Source organism: Lolium perenne, chromosome 6 (assembly GCF_019359855.2).
Source record: "Lolium perenne isolate Kyuss_39 chromosome 6, Kyuss_2.0, whole genome shotgun sequence".
NCBI classification, from domain to species: domain Eukaryota; kingdom Viridiplantae; phylum Streptophyta; class Magnoliopsida; order Poales; family Poaceae; genus Lolium; species Lolium perenne.
Window position 1 is genome coordinate 261,117,373 of NC_067249.2, and position 19,099 is coordinate 261,136,471.

Genomic DNA, 19,099 nt, shown 5'->3' on the forward strand with positions numbered 1-19,099 from the left:
TATCTGAATGATTGACCGTATAGCTCTTGCGAATTGACAATGGAAGAAGAGATGTTTTATTGTCTCGTCTTCATGACAGAAGACACATTTCTTACAACCATGCCAGTTTCGCTTTGCAAGGTTATCTTTGGTGAGGATAACACCGCGACGTAGGTACCAAGCGAACACCTTCGTTTTAAGTGGTATCCTCAGCTTCCAAATGTTTTTATTATTCACAACCGGTTGAACAGGTTCAAATAACGCTTCATACATGGATCTTACTGAAAATATACCATTCTTAGTGAGTTGCCAGCGGAAGATATCTTTCCCTTGAACTAGTTGGATTGAAGCTAATCTTTCTAGCAACTCATTCCAAGAGGTTAACCGGGGACCGATTACATCGCGCCTGAATGTCATATTTGGTGGAGAGGTTTCCATCACACTCTGGAGAGTAACATCCTTATGACGTACGATCCTGTATAGAGCTGGATACTGTTCCCGGAGCGTGGTTGCACCCAACCATCTATCCTCCCAGAACCGTATCTCCGACCCATCTCTAATGGTAAATGACTCATATGGGAAGAAGTGCTTCTTGGTTGCCATAATGCCAGCCCAAAAGTGAGAATCCCCGGGTTTCCAAATTACCTGGGAAATCGCTTTTGAGCCTACATACTTCCTCCTCAACAAGGTCTGCCATACACCATCCTCGGTTAAAAACCTGGCCAACCATTTGCCGATTGCAGATGAATCCTCTTCCCTGCATATGAAAACAGTGCCACTAACAAGTTAACCCAACTCGGTACCTACCATGGAGTACCTAAATGTGTTGTTAGTGCTCCAGTGGAGTATTCTTTAGAATTAATTTTAGCTGTTAAAAGCGAGGAGTTGACTATGAATGAATCATCGATCCAGAATTAGATCAAGATAAACATGACGGGTTCCATGTAGCTACCGATTGCAGACGAAGCATCGTGTACTCTGAAACAAATATCGAAACCGTGCCTCTCCACCCCAGAGCATGCTGACCAGGACGCATTCACCCGCGCCGGGCAACTCCCCAGGACAACGCTAATACAAATATCAAAACGCTACTCACAAGTCGACCCACCCTGGTCAACCCATTAAAACAACGCTAAAATAAAGATTGAAATTGTGTCTATCCACCTGGAGCATGCCACAGAACCCGTTCACCCGAGCGCGTCGGTCAACTTCCCGAAACAACGCTGAAACAATGATCCAAAGCAACCATTTCCATAACACCTGCAGAGGTCCACCTGACCCAGTGGAGTACCCAAATGTGCTGTTAGTAGTGGCCCAGTTGAGTACCTAAATTGTTCCAGTGGAGTATTCTTTAGAATTAATGTTAGCTGTTAAAAACAACTTGGCAATCATAGGTAACTATGAATGAATCATCGATCTAGAACTAGACCTATATAAAAGGGTGGATTCCATGTAGCTACCGATTGCAGACGAAGCATCATTTTAGGGTACATAAAGAAGTTGTGTGAGATCTGAGCAGGCCTCCTAGCTAGAAATCGCGAGCCCAGCCACAGAGAGAGCTCGAGAGAGCACCATTGAGGCAATTAAGCACACACAAATTAAGGGGATTGATCAGGATGCTTCCTGTGTTGGCATCATCGAAATTCTTCGCTTTCCGAACAGAGGTCAACGGCAAGTACCTGCAGTCCGTGTACCGCGAGGATGGCGGGAGCCGCATTGAGGCAAGCGCAGGCACCATCATCGCAGATCCGCGAGCTTGGTTCTTCGTGGAGCCATCGCGGAAAGGAGGGTTCCTGCATGTTAGGTCCTGCTACAACAACAAATACTGGGTGCCCGTGCAGGACAGCGGCCGCTGGATCATCGGCACCGCAGATGAACCAAAGGACGACATGTCCAAGCCCACATCATGCACCTTGTTTCAGGCACTCCCTGTCAAGGACAATGACAACTCCATCAGGTTAGTTATGTTTCCTTACATCGTTACCTCGTACGCCGGTTGCAAAACTTTTGTCTCGGTTCCTTTTCCCGTATAATTCTCGTGCATGTATCAAATCCAAGAAAGATATAATTTCCTAGATTTTTTTTTGTGGTATATCATGATTTTTAAGCTTCCAAGAATCTAAATATTTAAAACGATACTAATTATCAAAATCTCAATTTTTTGACTGAAGATATATAAAAATCACAAATGGAGGGACAATGGCAAACAAAAAAGGAATCATTATAAATGAGATTTAGTTAAACTGTAGTGTGGACCAGGCAAGTGATTTGCGAGAGAAAATATTCATTTTTTGTAATTAATTAATAGAATCTTACTCTATGAGGGTATAACGTTGGTTGCACCTAGCATATCCTGAACAATGGACGAGACAGACTATAACGTTGGTTGATACCATGACTAGCAAAATATGTACAATTACTTTACGCCCAAGTTGATACCCAGTACTATATAATCTGGTGTGGGCTACTGCCTCATTGGTGCTATGCTGACATGAAAATAAATAATTGCATTGAGGGAGAAATTGTTAGCGGCAGTTTTGGCGGGTCTAAATTATGGTGTTTCCTAAGCGGTGTGCGTTGAAGCAACACTTTACCATCCTTCTATATATAGTATGGGAAGCTAAGGGCATGTACAATGGTGCTGACTAAGCTGTCTGTAAGTGGGAGTTATATGTGATTTTGATGATGTGGAGGAAAGAGAATGAGGAGAGAGAGTGAGGCTGTCTGTAAAGTTACAGACAGTCTGTAGCATTCTTACAGACAGCTTACAGACTGCGATTTTGCTATTGTATGGAGGGTCTCTGTAACTTATACTCACATATGGTTATGGCTAAAAATAGACAACTTACAGACAGACTGTTGTACACATTGTCTATAGTATCGTCTATATATGACATGTATTAGTACTACAGACACCATCTGTCTAAACCAATGTACATGCCCTAAGTACGTTTTTTCAGATCTTACAGTTATTTGTTTCTTTTACACAATAATAACAGGTTCCTCCATTGTGGCCTACAAAAATTTGCTTGTGTCGTGTCCATTGGTGCTAAAACCTACATGCAATTAGATGATGGAGATGATCACGGAAACAAGTGTGACAATTTTACTGTTAGTTTCCCACAAGAATTGCCTAAGCACGTTGCTTTCAAAGGCATCAACGACAAGTACCTCAGCATAAGGGCATGTACAATGGTGATGACTCAGCTGTCTGTAAAAGGTAGTTATAGGTGATTTTGGTGATGTGGAGGAAAGAGAATGAGGAGAGAGAAGGAGGTTGTCTGTAAAGTTACAGACAGTCTGTAGGCTTCTTACAGACAGCTTACAGACACCATTTTTGCTGTTATATGAAGGGTGTCTATAACTTATACTCACATGTAGCTATGACTAAAAATAGATAACTTACAGACAGACTATTGTATACACTGTCTGTATCATTGTCTATAGATGACATGGAGCAGTATTACAGACAGCATCCGTCTAAACCAATGTACATGCCCTAAGGCCCCTGGGCACAAAGGCAACTGTTGGACTTATGACACTTCATATAGTTGTTCCCATTCTGTTGGTCCCGTCTCTTCTGAAGATGGTCGTATTGCAAAAGAATATACGATTTCAGATGAGAGAAATCAAAGATGCAAGAGCGATTTTCACTACTTTCGCCAATGCTGATGGGTCGGTCCGTATAATGTCCAGCACTGGAGGTTTTTTGAGGCGCTTCACGGATAACACGATTCAGTTGGTACAAGAAGACGACAATGACCCTAACTCATGGTTCGAGGTGGTCACTGGGGATGGCTTCGTTGCACTCCGGAATCTGGGCAACAACAAATTCTGCAGAAGTATTAGTCCTGGGGATGTCCTCTCTGCTTGCGATGATTCCATATCGCAATGGTCAAAGCTGAAGTTGGAAGTGCCAGTTAAAGAAAGTGAGATCAGTGTTGTCAAGTTCCACTTGGATGAAGCAAGGATTTATAACAAAGAGCCTACCAATGCTGTCACTATTACTCGCAATAACAAAACCAGCAGAGAGGTGAAGGCCACATTTTCTTTCGCCAAGAAAGTAGAAATGGTTAGTACATGGGAAACAAAGGTTTCATTGAAGAGAGGCCAGAAGTCGATATTCAACTTGGGCCCCTTGACGCCAACTTCCCGTGAAGCCACGGTATCACTGTCCAAGACAACATCTGAAAAAAGTATGGATGAAGTAACCGTAATAGAGGAGTATTATATTCCTCCGGGAACTAAAGTTGCAGGAACATTTCATGCAATGAGAGCTTCGCGTGATGTTCCCTACTCATATAAGCAAACAGATGTTCTAACCACCGGAGAAGAAGTTATTACCATCCACGACGATGGCATCTATACTATTGCCAATAACTACGATCTCCACTTCACTGTCACTGATGATGAAGAGGAGATCAGAAAGCTAGGAGGATAATACTGGTGAATAAGCTCTAACTGATGCTCTTTTTTTAATGTTTGTTGTCGGAATAATCTTGGTGTTTAGAGTTAAGCTGCACGTAGTAGTACTCCTATTTTTTCACTTGGTCTGTTATGTCACCATGCTAAACGTGTTGCATGGGTCGCATGTATGTAAGCCTGAGATGTGCACATTCACATCGAGGCGTTGTGTTGTCAGTTGCCCAGTCCCCCACCTTCGGATCGTGGGATGGCACGACAAGATGGAGCTGCAATCAGTGAGTGTTATTATGTATTGTAATTGTGACCTTTTGCTCCTGAATAATAAAAGAAAAGAGAGAAGAAAAGCTACAATAATTGTGCGGCACAAATCGTGCGAGTTCTCTGTCTTGTGTTCTTATGCAAATTTGCTCTCCAAGCCACTACGCATGAGTTGAAACTGGAGCTTGTTTCAACATTACTCTTGTTGCAAATTCGTAATTTAAACCAAGAGGCAAACCCCTTCTTATAAAATAGTAATGAATAAATAAAGACCGTGCGCTACGCGATTCGACAGTGACCATGCTCCCACCGTCGATATTTTCTTCGACCCCAACTAAGGGTTTTCCCTCTTTATCGTCCAAAGATTTGATGAAGTACTACTTCTTAGTAGAACTAACTAATCGGTTAGTTGTGAACAATCACCAACCGATAGAACCTTTTGGAATGAACCTTTTGAACTGAACCGCTGAAAAGCATAACTAAACTACTTGATTTGGAAGCGGGATTTTCACCCCTCCGGCTGCCGTCTGCAACTATCGCGTGTTTTCTTCCCGGACTCCGGCGGCTCGTTCACGGTCTCGAAGCGTTCCTCCACGGTAAGTCCCGATTCTCCTAGATTTTGGTAGCGGTTAGAATTTGCGGCGGAAACCACCATTAATTTAGCTTTCTCCGGTGAGCGGCCAGAGGGTCGCTATGGCTGAAATGTTGATTGTAGGTTAGATTCTCACATTGTAGGTTAGATTATCAAGCTAGTACATGTGGATTGAAGATTTCTCAATTTAGGAAATGCAATGTTGGTCTATCAAATGAGTGCACTCCCCAATTTGAGAAATTGGGAAATCATTGCAATTTGATCATGCCAGTGTCTTGTAAATGTAGGTCTGGCAATAGCTTGATCTTGCCAATGACAACACAGTGATATGAAACCCACAGATCGTCTGTTTAGGGTTGCAAGTGTAGGATATGTCAGGCTCACAAAACATAATGTGATAGCATAAAATGCACCAGATGCCAACTTGCAACCCACAAAACACGACGTGATAGTATAAAATGCACTAGACCGGAAGCCGCCTTGCAACCCTAGTTGCATGGCCAGTGGCCACGCATTAGGCAGATGGCGCGAGCGGTGACCCGGAGGATCACGATCGTCGGTTGGTTGCATGGCGAGTGGACACGCGGTAGGCAGCTGGCAGTGCTGTTCTAGGAGGCCTCCTATATAAGGCTGGTGCCAATGGGGGCGGGAGTGGAGGCGCTAGCGCCCGGTTTGGGGCGGGAGTGGGGCGGGAGTGGGGCGGGACGCTAGTGCGGGGCGCTGGGGCTGGCGCCGGGCGCTACCGCCTGCTGCCGCCCGGCTACCGCCCGCGTTGGGGGCGACAGCGAGGTGAGAGAGGGGCGATAGCGGTGCTAGTGGGGGCGGTAGGGAGGCGATAGAGAGGAGAGAGGAAGTGAGAGATGGCACTATAGCCCGTGCACTGGCACCGTGGGGTGAGAGTGGGGTGAGAGTGGGGGTGAGAGCTGACGTGGCGAGGCTATAGTGTGGTGATGCATTGGCACCAGACTGTCTACACCGATCCAGCACAGCCACATGCACCAGAACTTGATCGAGAGCAAACCAAAGCTAGCACTACCCACAAACAGTGTTAGTTCAAAATGCTTCCTCATCTGTTGGCATCGTCGGAGTGCTTCGCTCTGCGGGCGGAGCACAACGGCAAGTTCCTGCAGCCCGTGCACCACGCACGACACGGCGGCATCCGAATCGAGGCCAGCGCCGACACCACCGCCGGGAACGCGCGCGCTCGGTTCTTCCTGGAGCCGTCCAAGGAGCACCAAGGCCTCGTGCACATCAGGTACTGCTACAACAACGCGTACTGGGTGCTCGTGGCCGACAGCGACGACGACCGCCGATACGTGAGCGCCGCCGACGAGCCGCACGAGGACCTGTCCAGGGAGTCGTGCACGCTCTTCGAGCCCATCCCTGTCGAGGGCAACGAAAACAGCATAAGGTTGGTTAAGTAAACCCATCACCGTTGGCATATATAGTGTGGTACACCTTCGCATGGATAAGGATGTCTTAGATTTATCTAAATTTGGATGTATCTGGACACAATGACATCCTCTATTCGTCGGAACGACTATATAGATTTTTCTTTGGAAACAACAGTATTTAGTTATTATCACAATATTTCTCATCCTCATACTTAGCACCATGACTACCCTGTCCAAATTTAGGATTCATTTTAGTAATTTTGTTGCCCAAAGCATAGATTCCATACATAAATTACTAAGGAGAATGCAAAAGTTCATTCATTTTAATTCATATTTGATAAATAACAATAACAAATGTGTAAGACGATGCTAAAATTTAATGCATTAATAATTCATATTCGAACTCAAGTGAAATGAACTCAAGCGAACAGAACTCATATTGACGTGGTTTGCCTTAGAGTGACAATAACCTGCCACGATGCTCCTCCTTTCGTCTCTCGAGCCAACTAGGTCATCATTCACAACCTATTTATGGACTTATTCTTTGCCACCAAAAATTTCATCCTCTGCGTTTCAACAGATATGCAAATCCAAAAGCTACTATACCAATATGAAAAGTTCGTGCCACGTTGGACATTCAATTTCCATCTTAGCCATAAAATAAATGTATTCTAACTTCCCATCAAAAGTTGTGCAGATAGAACTCTTCGCTAAGCACCCCAAGGAGTGCATATTTAATCCCGGTAATATCATGTTTTCCACATTTGCTTTCATTCCCTCCTTCTTAGAGCATCTCCACCAGCGCGTCTTATATAGTCACCGGTAGGGTCGTTGGTACTGCTCTATGGAGCGCCGACAGTGCATCCTCTATTTTGTGGACGCTCACCGGCGCCTCCCAAACGATGGCCCCCAATTTTTTTCTTCTTTTTACAATATTTTGAAACAAAATATCAATCGCATTTTATTCATACTATATTCAATAATTCATACAATCACACAAATATAACTTAAATTGTTCATGCAATCAAATAAATAGTACTTTAATTATTCATACAATCAATCAAACAAATAGTACTTAAATTATTTATAAAACCAAACAAAACATACAATCACACAAATATAAATAAAATTATGCATTGTTGGCGGTTCCTCTCCTCGTCCACAAATGCATAGCTAGATCCGCCTTAAGTTGTACATGGACACCTGCATCTCGAATTTCATATGAAGAAAACCGGCAAATTCTTGAAATACATGCTCTACCTAAGCAAGTGGTCCTTGATAATCAAATGGTTGATCATCCTACACAGGTTCGTCGCGCTCGCTCTTAATGATCATGGTGTGCATTATCACACAAGCGTTCATCACCTCCCACATCTGAGACTCAGACCAAGTGAGAGCAGGGTACCTGATAGGCAGCGGTATCTATTGCAAGCAGGGGGCGCGGCGGTAATGGTGGCGATCTAGAGGGGTGGGAGTCGACTCGGGCGTGGGTAGAAGGTGGGAAATCGGTGTGGCTGGCTGCCAGGTGGATCCCACGCTCGTTTTCTTTCGTGCCGCGAGGCGCCGGCGAGACCGATTCGCACCCTTCGACAAGGAGCCAGCACGGGGATGCCGATGATTCTATTGGGCTCGAAAAATACCAGCGCCATTTGGGACGCACCGGTGCGAGCCAAAAAAACCACGCCGGCCCCAAAGCACTATCGGGGCCGCCGGTGGAAATGCTCTTATGCACAAAGCCTTATCTACACCAGCAATTCATACACCTTCATATCTCTCGTTCATCACTTCATTATAATGCAACCAATCTTAAAGAAATGCCGTTTCTTGTTACGGTGAGCACCTTTAAGGTTCATATGCCAACTTTCTTGTTACTGGATTTCATTAAAATACTTGTCCAAAAAATGTTGCTGCAAAAATAGATTTATGATCATGGTGTGAATTTTATATGTATGTGTCTTACACGCGTGTTCAATGATTTTGTTACAACTTCTTTGCGGAGGTGGTGTTTTGGCTCGTAGGTGCATATGCACCTAAAATAATTAAAAAACAAATATTAAAATATTAAAAAAATTGGAAATAAAATTTTAGGTGTACATCTTGACATTCTATGTTCGTACACAAGTTTTCATGAGAAAACATAATTTGATAAGTTCTATATAAAAAAGACAAAAAAATGTCTTACACATAGTTGTGTTGGAGCATCAAAACTTATTTTTTTACACGGAACATAAAAAATACTCTTTTTCCCGAAAACTTGTTTGCGAACATAGAATGCTTAGATACATGTAAAAGTTTATTTTAGAATGTTTTGATATTTTAAAATTTATTTTCACACAACGAGTTCATATGCACCCATGAGCCGAGTTGCATTTTCCCTTCTTTGCAACATCCCTTTCTTAAATTATGTTACTTGTTGCTAGTACTAGTTAAAAGACCTATTTCTCCACATCCCTTAAAATCATTCATTTACATGGTTACAGGATTCGAATTGCTCAAAGTGGATCAAAGGGAGGATATGCTACCATGGTTCCCGTGTTTGATATATCCAAACCCTACTTGCAATTTCATAAGAATGCAGAATCGTCCTTCACTGTCATTGGTTTGTTGCGTAAGAATGAATTGCCTACATTAGTTGCTTTAAAGAGCGACAATGGATTTTATCTCCGACATGTGGACACATGGCTGAAATTTGACACACAAGATATTAAAAACGAAGGTGTGGCTCATAGTATTCACACCAATGATGATGGCACGGTCTTAATAAAGACTGACAAAGGGGGTTTTGGAGTCGGCGGTCATCGGATTGGGTCTCGGCTGATGGTACATTGGCTCAAAGCAAGGACCAGAACCCTGACATGGTATTCAAGGTGATCACTGGTGATGGCCAAATTTCACTTCAAAATTTGGGCAACCACAAATTCTGCAACAGGTTAAATTATGAGGGGATAAGCTACCTCAGTGCTAGCGCGGATACCAAATCGATTTGGGCACGCTTTGTGTTAGAAGAGCCAGTTGTTCGTCGAGAGATCTCTGATTTCATTTTCCACTACGATGAAGCTAGGATTTATAAACATGAAACCATTGCCGTGGACACTCATCAATATACCAATTACACTACTTCAGAGCAGACAGGAACATTTCCCTTCAAGGCGAAAAAAGAGGTTGTGACTACATGGGAAGCGGTTGTCTCATACATCACAACTATTGACAAAAATTTCGCCTATGTTCCAACCGTAGAGGGTTGAGAAGTTAAACTCTCTCGTAAACCAGAAGGTGGTTCAGAAGAAATAACTGTAACACAGGATTATACAGTGCCTCCGGGGAAAACAGTCATAGCAAAATTTGTTACAATGCGCGCTTCATGTGATGTTCCCTACTCGTACTCCCAAAACGATGTTCTGACCAATGGAGAAGAAGTTACTACATTCCACAAGGATGGCATCTATACTAGTGTCAATACATATAATTTACCAATCTCTGTAACTCAATCCTGAAGACAAGCTCATGACGAAGTACCGTTCACGTAGTCCTGTTGTCCGCAACAGGCTGGTTTTTCTTCAGTTAAGTTGCAACGTTAGTTTCTTTCAATAGGAGAATAAGTCAGGCGTGTTCACGAGTCTGTTCGCACATGTCCTAGTTTGTAACTAGATTTAGCATGTTGCTTTGACATGGGATGGCACAATCTGAGGTCATGGCAATGAGTCCGGTGCACGAGCGACTCGGTCTATGAGTTTGTTACAGATGGAATAAATGGAGAGAAACAAGAAAAGCTGCAGTTGTTGCACGCAGCGCAAAACTCCTGTGTCGTGTCTCTCTCCTACTCTTTTGTTCTACACAAAAACGAGAGAGTGAGAAGAGATTGCAACACAACACATGATCGTCGTCTCAACGCTACAGGTTTACATCAAATCAAATAAAAGGAAGCTCTGTCTTTTGCTTTCCTTTTGGTTTTCTTTTGGCATGTTTGCCTCTTCTGTTGGGTCAATCACGCGTCGCCTTGCTAGACGCGTTGCATGGCATATCCGCATAGGCGTGTGCATTCACGTTGAGGATTTACCCATTGGGTTCTATGTATTGTTTTTACGGAAAGAGAGGAGAAAAGCCACACTAAGCATGCGGCACAAATCAGAATTTTCTCCTGTTCTTGTGTTCATGTGTGTGCCAGGCTGCGAGCTCTCCCAACCATCACGTTCTCGACTTCAGCTGAATAGAAGCTACGGTCTTAAGAATTGCCCTTGTAGCAGACATCTGGTTTCTAGAAATGGAAACCGATGGGCAACTATACGGACAATGCTCCCCTGTCCTTATCATCTTTGACTCTTACCAGGGATTTTCCCTTGCTGCCGTTCGAAGAATTGAGGCGTCATTTTGTTCTTGGTTACTATTTCTTGGTAGTTGAACTAACTAATAACTTAGGTGCAAATTTGGACTAAGACATACTTTTCCCTATTTTCACTTGATCTTGATTTGTCTATGTTCTTCATACCTCAGTATCTTACTATCTTTCCTTGTCTTTGTAATTTTCAGGTAAACCTTTTGTTCTTCTGAATCAGAATGTTGTTGAACACACGTTGTCGCGTACCTTTTGAAACCGTTGTAGTCTCACCTTCCTGTCCCTATTCTATCGATAGGATCCTTGTAGATAGAATCTCATGCAAGGATCCTATCGAATCTCATGCACATCGCGCGTCGTAGAGGTCTCCCTTTCCCCTCCCCGTGAACAGTGTTCTGTGGCGAATCGAGGGCGACCCAGGGTTTCCACCGCTTCCGCCGGAGAGCCGCGGGTTCCCTCCCCCTCCGCCGGCCGCTCCGGCGGCGGGAGGGTGGGGGAACCCCGGATCTCGGCCTGTGAATAGGGTAGGGGTAGGTTTCGTCCCGGTCGGCGGCGTTGTGGAGGCGGTGATGTCGTCGGCGTGGTGTGTGGTGTCCGTGAGCTCCCCCTTCTGCGTCGGCGTCCAATGGGACCTCGCCGTGGCTCGCGTGTCTTTTGGTGGCCGGGGATCTGTGGATCCCTCGGTCTGTGCAGTGGCCGTGCGTGGACATCGTGCCGGAGGCGGTGTCCACGGTTTGGTCTTCCGGTCTTCTGGCTCCGTCTCCGTGGCGACGAGGTTGTCTCCGTCCTCGTCGTGGAGCCTGGAAGGCCTGCTTTGCAGGTGGAGCGGCCCCAGGTCTTCGTCTTCTTCGCCGGCCGGTGAGGGAGGCGACCTCCACGCTTCGGTTCAACTCTGCTTTTCTTCGTCTTCGTCGTGCGAGCACGTTGCGGCTGAGAGCGGCGACTTCCCGTCCGCGTTGATACCGCCGGAAGATACCAAGGCTTCGCCGGCTCCAGGAGGGAGCGGGCATGGTGGTGCGGCGGCGCGTCTCCGCTCCGCGTCGATGGCTGCAGTAGAGCTCTGCCCCAAGGACTTCCTTGTAATTTCTGTGTTGTATGGGGTGTGTTGTAACCTGAGCTGTGGCTAATAGATCTGGGGGTGTTTTCGCAAAAAAAAAAAAAAAAGAATCTCATGCACATCATGCAACGTATGTAACCAATATATGTTTTATCAGGGAACAAATGGGATATATGGGTCCATTTAGTTACCCGCCTCATGATGTTTCAATTGACGGATGTGGAAGATGCTTTTAGGTGGTCGATAACTACTTCTGGTGTGTTCAGTGTTAAATCTCTGTACACAGACTTGCTTAATGGACACACATGTTATCTGAAGAAATATATTTGGAACATCAAGGTTCCAAATCAGAATTTTAATGTGGTTCCTACATAAGAAAGTTATATTGACCAAAGACAATTTTAGCAAACGGAATTGGCATGGATGCACTAAATGTAGTTTTTGTGATCAAGATGAAACAATACAACATTTGTTCTTTTCATGTCCCTTTGCCAAAATCATTTGGAGGATTATTTATATGACGTTTAATTTACCTCATCCTTCTAGTGTCTCAAATTTGTTTGGAAATTGGTTAAATGGGGTGAAAAAAAAGATAAAGGCCACATTAGAGTCGGTGTGTACGCTTTATTGTGGGCTATATGGATAGTCCGTAATGATTTTATATTTAACAAAAGGAGTTTCCCATCTTTATGCAGGTTATCCCTTTAGTCACTCATTGGATCCATATGTGGTCCTTCCTGCAACCGGTGGAGGAACGTCGGGACATGGATATTGGGTGCAACCGTTTGGCGACGGTCGCACGAGATTTCTACAGCCAACGCGGTTGACGGTCTGAGAAAAGGCTCACACCATGATGCTACATCGCTTTTTTCTTCTAGCTTTTTTTTTAGATGGCTTATCCATGTTGAGACTCCAAGTGATCCATAAGTTGTAATAATTATGTACTGTGATGCAGAGGCAGGGGCACCCCATTTCGGAAAAAAAAGTACTATCTCTCTGATATGGAATACAATCAGTTCAGTTTTCCTGTTCAATTAATGTGGTGCAATTTGCTTTTATTTTCTTATGATTAGAAAATCAATATTGGATGAATCCGAGCTAACTATATGCAATCATGAATCTGTACTCTTAATCTTACCCAACAACTGTGTTGTCGATTCCTTTTCTAGCTATATTGATTTTTTTCTTAAATCCGAACCACAAGCAAGAAAGCAAGCAACCCAGGAACAATGATTTTAGCACTGGGGCACAAATCAAATCAAATCGGCTGGTGAAAGGACGAAACGTTTCGCTCCACTTCCCTCCTCCTCTCCTCCCCGCTGCCGCCAGCACCGCGCGGGCAAAGCCCACGCGGTCCCGCCGGCGGTGGGCTCTTCCTCACCCGCGCGCGGTACCGCCGGCACGGGGTAGACATGGCTGACGGCGGTGCTCTTCGGGGCGTCGGGGACTCGGTTCGGCGGCGGGGCAGTAAGGCATGGCTGAGGCGGCTCTAGGCGAAGGCGGTGGCGGCGCAACGCGAGGCCAGGGCAGGCGGCGGAGCGCGGCGATGGAGGGAGCAGGCTGGCGGCTCGGCGCATGATGGGCTAGTTGGGTCCCGATCTGGGCCTTGTGGGCCCTGTCCCAGGCCAAGAGGCCCTGGGCAGGGCCACCGTCGGCGGGGCACTCTCCGGGCTGCCTGCGGTTGGATCTAGGTATGGGCCAGGTGGACCCAAATCTGGCGGCCCGGGCAGCTCTACGTACGTCCCCTATCTTGCTCGGGCGGGTCGCTGGATGTCCTTGCTGGCGGTCAAAGGTGAGTTCTTGGATGCCGACAAAGTGACGGCCTTGATCGGCGGCGTGGGGGCATCAGTTATGGTGCAGCTATGTCCCCGGGCGTTGCGGTGGTGGTGCTCCTTTGCGGCGGTGTGTGGTCTCGGCCTGGGCCGTCTTGCGAGGAGTGAGGTCACGGTGACCCCGCTCTTGGCATCTGCCGAACACATGGTGGTCTGGCCGGTGGCGGCAAGGGTTGGCTCGACACGGAGCTGCAGTTGGATGGCACCAGCGATGTGGGCGTAGTAGCGCGGTGGAACGTCTAATTGGGGCATGATCTAGGCCTAATTGGCATTGCTAATGCGCCCGGACGGCGGGCACCTTGTGTGCCGGAGGGCAGATCCCCTCCCCTAGCTGGCGTTGACCATGATGACTGTTAGCTATGGTGTTGGCATGCCCTGTCCAATCCGCCGGTGTTGCCGCATGTTGGCTAGGCCATGGGCTCGAGCTCGTGGGATGCCGGGGTGGCGGCCCTGGAAGGCGGACTGCACGGTTGGCTCTACGGCGGGCAACGTTGCGATGGTGGTGGTCTCACTCTTCGGTCATGGGGATGGCATGGAGCGGACGATGGGGGTTCGTGGGGTTGGCGGCACTTCGGCTTTGGTAGCTCACAGATCTTGTTTCGGAAACCTACCTCGGAGGCTGCGGGTGGCTAAGTTCTCCGTGCGTGGTGTGAGGATGCTTCCGGGCGAAAGCTCAGCACCTCGGCGGAGGCGGAGGCGGAGGCGGAGGCGGAAAGGCCGATGGATGGCAACGACGGAACGAAGAAGACGACACCGACATGTTAAATTTAACATCAGTCTTATGTGCAAGTTGTGGTAGAAAATTAAATCTACCAATAGTCATTGGCATGATTTTATGAGTAGAAAATATCTGAGAGGTTCTGGTGTCTTCTGCTCAAAAAATAGACTAGGTGACTCTCCCCTTGGATAGATATGCAAAAAGTAAGAGATATTTTTCTTTCTGGCAAAAGAATGCAAGTGGGAGATGGGAGAATGACAAGTTTTTGGCAGGATGCTTGGTGTGGGAGTATTCCTTTCAAAGAGTCTTTTCCTGAAATCTTTCACAACTGCAATGAACAAAATATTACAGTTACTGATGGTGCTGCTCTTGGTTCGAACTTCTCTTTTAGGAGATATCTATCTCCAGGATTAGCTGGTCAAGTTCTTGGCCTGCTGGATATTGTGAGACAAACAGTTCTATCCCAGGCAAGAGATAAACCTTTCTCAAAATGGACAGAAAATGGGATTGACTCTCTGAAATCTATGTACAATCACCTATGCAGAAATGGGACAGATAGATCTTTCAAACATTTGTGAAAAAGTAAGATTCCTCTGAAGATAAAAATATGGCTATGACTTATCTGGCATAATGCAATTGCAACTAACGACAATCTGCTAAACTGTCAGTTTTGTCATCAAAATGAAACCATATCGCACCTCTTTTTTGAATGTGTAGCAGCAAAGTATGTGTGGAGCACTGTTGCTATGGTCATTGGAGCAACTGGCAGGCCTGGAAAATTCACTCAATTCTTCTGGTGGTTCCCTCATTTTGTTCCTGCTAGCAGGAAGTCCATATTGCTGGCTTGGCAGCATACCTGGCCATGGGCAGCCCGGCCCGAGGCCCGGCCCGAAGCCTAGCCCGAAAAACTCGAGCCTAGGCCGAGAAATGTTGGCCCGACTACCGGGCCGGGCCGGGCCTGGGTAGCCCGAAAACAGCGTTTAACACTACGGCCTGGCCCGCGGCCCGATGGCCCGACGGGCTTGGTGGGTATTTGGCCGGGCCGGGCCGGGCTTGGCCGGATTTTTTTGCGTCGGGCTTACCTCGGCCCGGCCCGGCCCGACACATGCCCAGCTATACTTGGCAGCAATATGTTGGGCTATATAGAAACTTCGAAATAGATCATGTTTTGAGAAGAAACTGATAAAATCTCCTAATGAACTAATCAGCTTGTCTGCTGTCTTTATGAATTACTTGGCAGGTCTACATAAATCACCTGACAAAGAAAATCTCAAAGCTGGTGCTAATAACTTGCTCAGGCTGGCGGCTGCAGCTACTGCTGCCCCTTCAGCGACTGGGGGGGGGAGGTCTTGTAGAAGAACCTTGACAATCACCGATGATGTGACGGTTGATCCTGATGGGGAAGACATGGAGACTGATGATACATGAGCTTAAAACTCTTTCCCCCCTGCTGATGCTGATACCTAGAATTCAAATCTCCTGGTTTTTGGTGCTTGTTATGATAGATGGTGGTTTTTGCTGGTGCTTTTGTTTAGCTGGCCTGTTGGTCTTTCCTTTTTGTCGATGGTTAAGAATTCTGGCATGTTGGCTGTCATGTAATAACTCTATAACGCTAGCATTAGGCGGCGTCCTCCCCCCTTCCCCGTGATGCAAAAATTACTATTATTTTTCGTTATCTCATGGTAATGAAAATCGATCTTCCTGGGGTGGATCCCTTGGAAAAAAAAAAGTTAAACTGGCCCAAGAGAATCCCATTTTGGCCCAGTATGCTGCTGGGCTTTCTCTTGCTGCTCCTGCTCGGGAAGAGACCCGTTTCGTCCACGTTCAGTGCTGCTAGGACAAAGCAAAACCCCTCTCTCGTCCTCCCCACCCGCCGCCGCCGCCATGGACGCCGGCGACCCCTCCACCGCGCTGGTCGCCACCGCGGCAGACCCATCCCAGAGCGCCAAGAAGAAGGCCCCGAAGCGATTCATCCACACCGCGATCCCGCCCTCCATCCTCTCCGACCCGACCCTCGCCGCCGCCGCCACCTCGCTCCTCCCGGCCGCCTACAACTTCGAGCTCCCGAAAACCGCCCACCGCATCCGCGCCTCAGGCGCGCGCCGCGCCGCGCTGCAGCTGCCCGAGGGCCTCCTCCTCTTCTCCCTGCCGCTCTCCCACATCCTCGGCCCCTTCCTCGCCGACCACCCCTCCAACGACGTGCTCATCCTCGCCGACCCGACCTACGGCGCCTGCTGCCTGGGCGACCGCCCCGCCAAGGCGCTCGCCGCCGACCTCCTCGTCCACTACGGCCACTCCTGCCTCGTGCCCGTCACCTCCTCCCTCCTGCCCGTCCTCTACGTCTTCGTCGAGATCCGCGTCGACGCGCTCCGCCTCGCCGCCGCCGTCCGCAGCGCCTTCCCGGACGCCGCCGCGGCGCCGCGCCTCGCGCTCGCCGGCACCGTGCAGTTCATCGCGGCCGTGCACGCCGCGCGCGAGATGCTCGCGCGGGACGGGTACCGCGACATCCTCGTCCCGCAGGCGAAACCCCTCTCCGCCGGCGAGATCCTCGGGTGCACCGCGCCTACTCTGAAAAAATCAGAGGGTGTGGGCGTGGTGGTGTTCGTCGCCGACGGCAGGTTCCACCTCGAGGCGTTCATGATCGCCAACCCCGGGGTGAAGGCCTACCGGTTCGACCCGTTTCTTGGCGTGCTTGTGCTTGAGGAGTATGACCATGTTGGGATGAAGCAGGCGAGGAAGGAGGCGGTGCTGGCAGCGAGGAAGGCCAAGAGCTGGGGAGTCGTGCTCGGCACGCTCGGCCGGCAGGGGAGCGTGAAGGTTCTTGACCGGATTGTAGAACATCTCGAAGAAAAGGGGTTGGAGCACATGGTGGTGCTCATGTCCGAGCTCTCCCCGACGAGGATGGAGCTGTTCGGGGATTCTGTGGATGCATGGGTGCAGATTGCGTGTCCTCGGTTGTCGATCGATTGGGGGGAGGGATTCAAGAAGCCGGTGCTGACAACATTCGAGTTTGATGTTGCACTGGGGTATGTTCCTGGGTGGTGGGAGAAAGGTAGTAGGGAATGTGGAAGTGGAGGTGGCAGTGGCTGCTGCTCAGGATCAGGAACTTGCGGAGATGGTGATTGCAGTAGTGGCGACTGTGGTGGAAATGATTTTGGAGGGGAGTATCCGATGGATTACTATTCGCAGGACGGGGGTGATTGGAATGGCTGCTACATGAAGAAGAAACCCTCCACTGGCGAGAGAAGGCCGCGAGTTCGAATCGGTAATTATCCTCTATAGTAATTTTGCACACGATTTTGTTCTATTCTTTCCTTGCTCATGTCTTGTGTTCAGTGTTTGTCAGCGTTAGTGACACACACTTGCATATGATTAAGTGACTAGTTTAAATTGACAAACTAAAATAAGATACATCTTGTCATAAGAGGAGATCTGTACCATGGAAGTACAATCCATGCCTTAATTTTTCCATGGTAATTTCATTAAACTAGTGTTGTTTTTCTGAAGAAAGGCAGGAGTAAAAATACACAATAGGAGAAAACTAGGCATCTCTGTACTGTGCTCATACCGAAGAGCATACTGTAATGCAGCAAAGTTCTCTCTTAAATTTATTATTCATCACAGTTGGTAATTATTATTTAGTCTCCTGAGAGAAAAAGACTGAACAGCTAGGCCTTTGTTGTGAAAAATTGTATAGTTTCTTTATGAATAATTGTTTGAGAATTTGAGATGTTCTCCTAGGTTGTTCGCGGGTAAATATTACCACTCTTGCAGGAAAAAAAACACTTAGTATTTTGTGTGTTCTTTCGGATGTAGAGTAATGTTTGCAAGTGTCTGTAAACATCTTGGGGGTGTAGAGTAATGTTTGCAAGTGTATCTCCCATGAAGTGGTCCACTACAGTTTGACTGCTGGTTTATTCAATTACTGCCGACAAGTTGTGCTTGACACAAAATTTCTGTAATTTGTTATATTGGTCCAAGCACTCACTGATACTTTACCAATTCTTATTATCAGGCAGCAGTGTTCAAGTTGAGGAGAAACAGTGAAATGAAACATCGTTCTGAGGGTATGGAAGCCAACTGAATCAAGAACAGCTTCATGGCATCCAGTATTTTTGACAGCAGAGTTTAGTCCTAGCGTTGTCATGCTTCAGGGAATGCAGTTAGGAACTTGCCAATGCCAGCGGGCTTATTTAATCATCAGGGATGTCCTCCTTAATCGAACAAGCCAATTTACGAATTGGCAATTGCTGATATTGTAGCTGAATACCTGAGATGTATGTGTATTTATCGTTCTTCCACCACACTGTAAAATTATGTATTTGTTTACTGGCTGGATCTTTCCAAATATATGAAATATGCTTTGGCTCGAGTTATCAGACTATTGGATTTGATATTTTGAATGTGGATTGGACATTGCAAATCTAGTACTCCGTACTTTGTGTAGAATACTACTTTCAAAACACGGGGATTCCATGTTTCAAATTTCTATAAAACTCTTGTGGTTTAAT

General features: G+C 47.0%; 3 protein-coding genes across 3 annotated transcripts; all 3 read left to right on the top strand.

Moving 5' to 3' along the window:
• Nucleotides 1-1,460: 1,460 nt before the first annotated feature.
• LOC127309828 (uncharacterized) lies at nt 1,461-4,757 on the top strand. Its single transcript, XM_051340551.2, has 3 exons — nt 1,461-1,936; nt 2,979-3,192; nt 3,566-4,757. The coding sequence occupies exons 1-3, from the start codon at nt 1,596-1,598 to the stop codon at nt 4,418-4,420; spliced, it is 1,410 nt and encodes a 469-aa protein (XP_051196511.1). The 5' UTR covers nt 1,461-1,595; the 3' UTR covers nt 4,421-4,757.
• Nucleotides 4,758-6,312: 1,555 nt separating this feature from the next.
• LOC127309829 (uncharacterized) lies at nt 6,313-10,142 on the top strand. Its single transcript, XM_071822543.1, has 3 exons — nt 6,313-6,665; nt 9,129-9,247; nt 9,922-10,142. The coding sequence occupies exons 1-3, from the start codon at nt 6,313-6,315 to the stop codon at nt 10,140-10,142; spliced, it is 693 nt and encodes a 230-aa protein (XP_071678644.1).
• Nucleotides 10,143-16,395: 6,253 nt separating this feature from the next.
• On the top strand, nt 16,396-18,960 carry LOC127305372 (uncharacterized). The gene is made up of 2 exons (XM_051335785.2): nt 16,396-17,853; nt 18,604-18,960. The coding sequence occupies exons 1-2, from the start codon at nt 16,473-16,475 to the stop codon at nt 18,633-18,635; spliced, it is 1,413 nt and encodes a 470-aa protein (XP_051191745.1). The 5' UTR covers nt 16,396-16,472; the 3' UTR covers nt 18,636-18,960.
• The last annotated feature ends 139 nt before the right edge of the window (nt 18,961-19,099 follow it).

Bases quoted from the DNA above. Each gene is read 5' to 3' on its own strand.
- LOC127309828 (XM_051340551.2), top strand. From the start codon at position 1,596: ATGCTTCCTGTGTTGGCATCATCGAAATTCTTCGCTTTCCGAACAGAG. The intron at 1,937-2,978 runs GTTAGTTATGTT...CAATAATAACAG, and splicing joins GACAATGACAACTCCATCAG to GTTCCTCCATTGTGGCCTAC. The intron at 3,193-3,565 runs GTAAAAGGTAGT...TCTCTTCTGAAG, and splicing joins TGGTGATGACTCAGCTGTCT to ATGGTCGTATTGCAAAAGAA.
- LOC127309829 (XM_071822543.1), top strand. From the start codon at position 6,313: ATGCTTCCTCATCTGTTGGCATCGTCGGAGTGCTTCGCTCTGCGGGCG. The intron at 6,666-9,128 runs GTTGGTTAAGTA...ACATGGTTACAG, and splicing joins GGCAACGAAAACAGCATAAG to GATTCGAATTGCTCAAAGTG. The intron at 9,248-9,921 runs GTTTGTTGCGTA...GTAAACCAGAAG, and splicing joins ATCGTCCTTCACTGTCATTG to GTGGTTCAGAAGAAATAACT.
- LOC127305372 (XM_051335785.2), top strand. From the start codon at position 16,473: ATGGACGCCGGCGACCCCTCCACCGCGCTGGTCGCCACCGCGGCAGAC. The intron at 17,854-18,603 runs GTAATTATCCTC...TCTTATTATCAG, and splicing joins AAGGCCGCGAGTTCGAATCG to GCAGCAGTGTTCAAGTTGAG.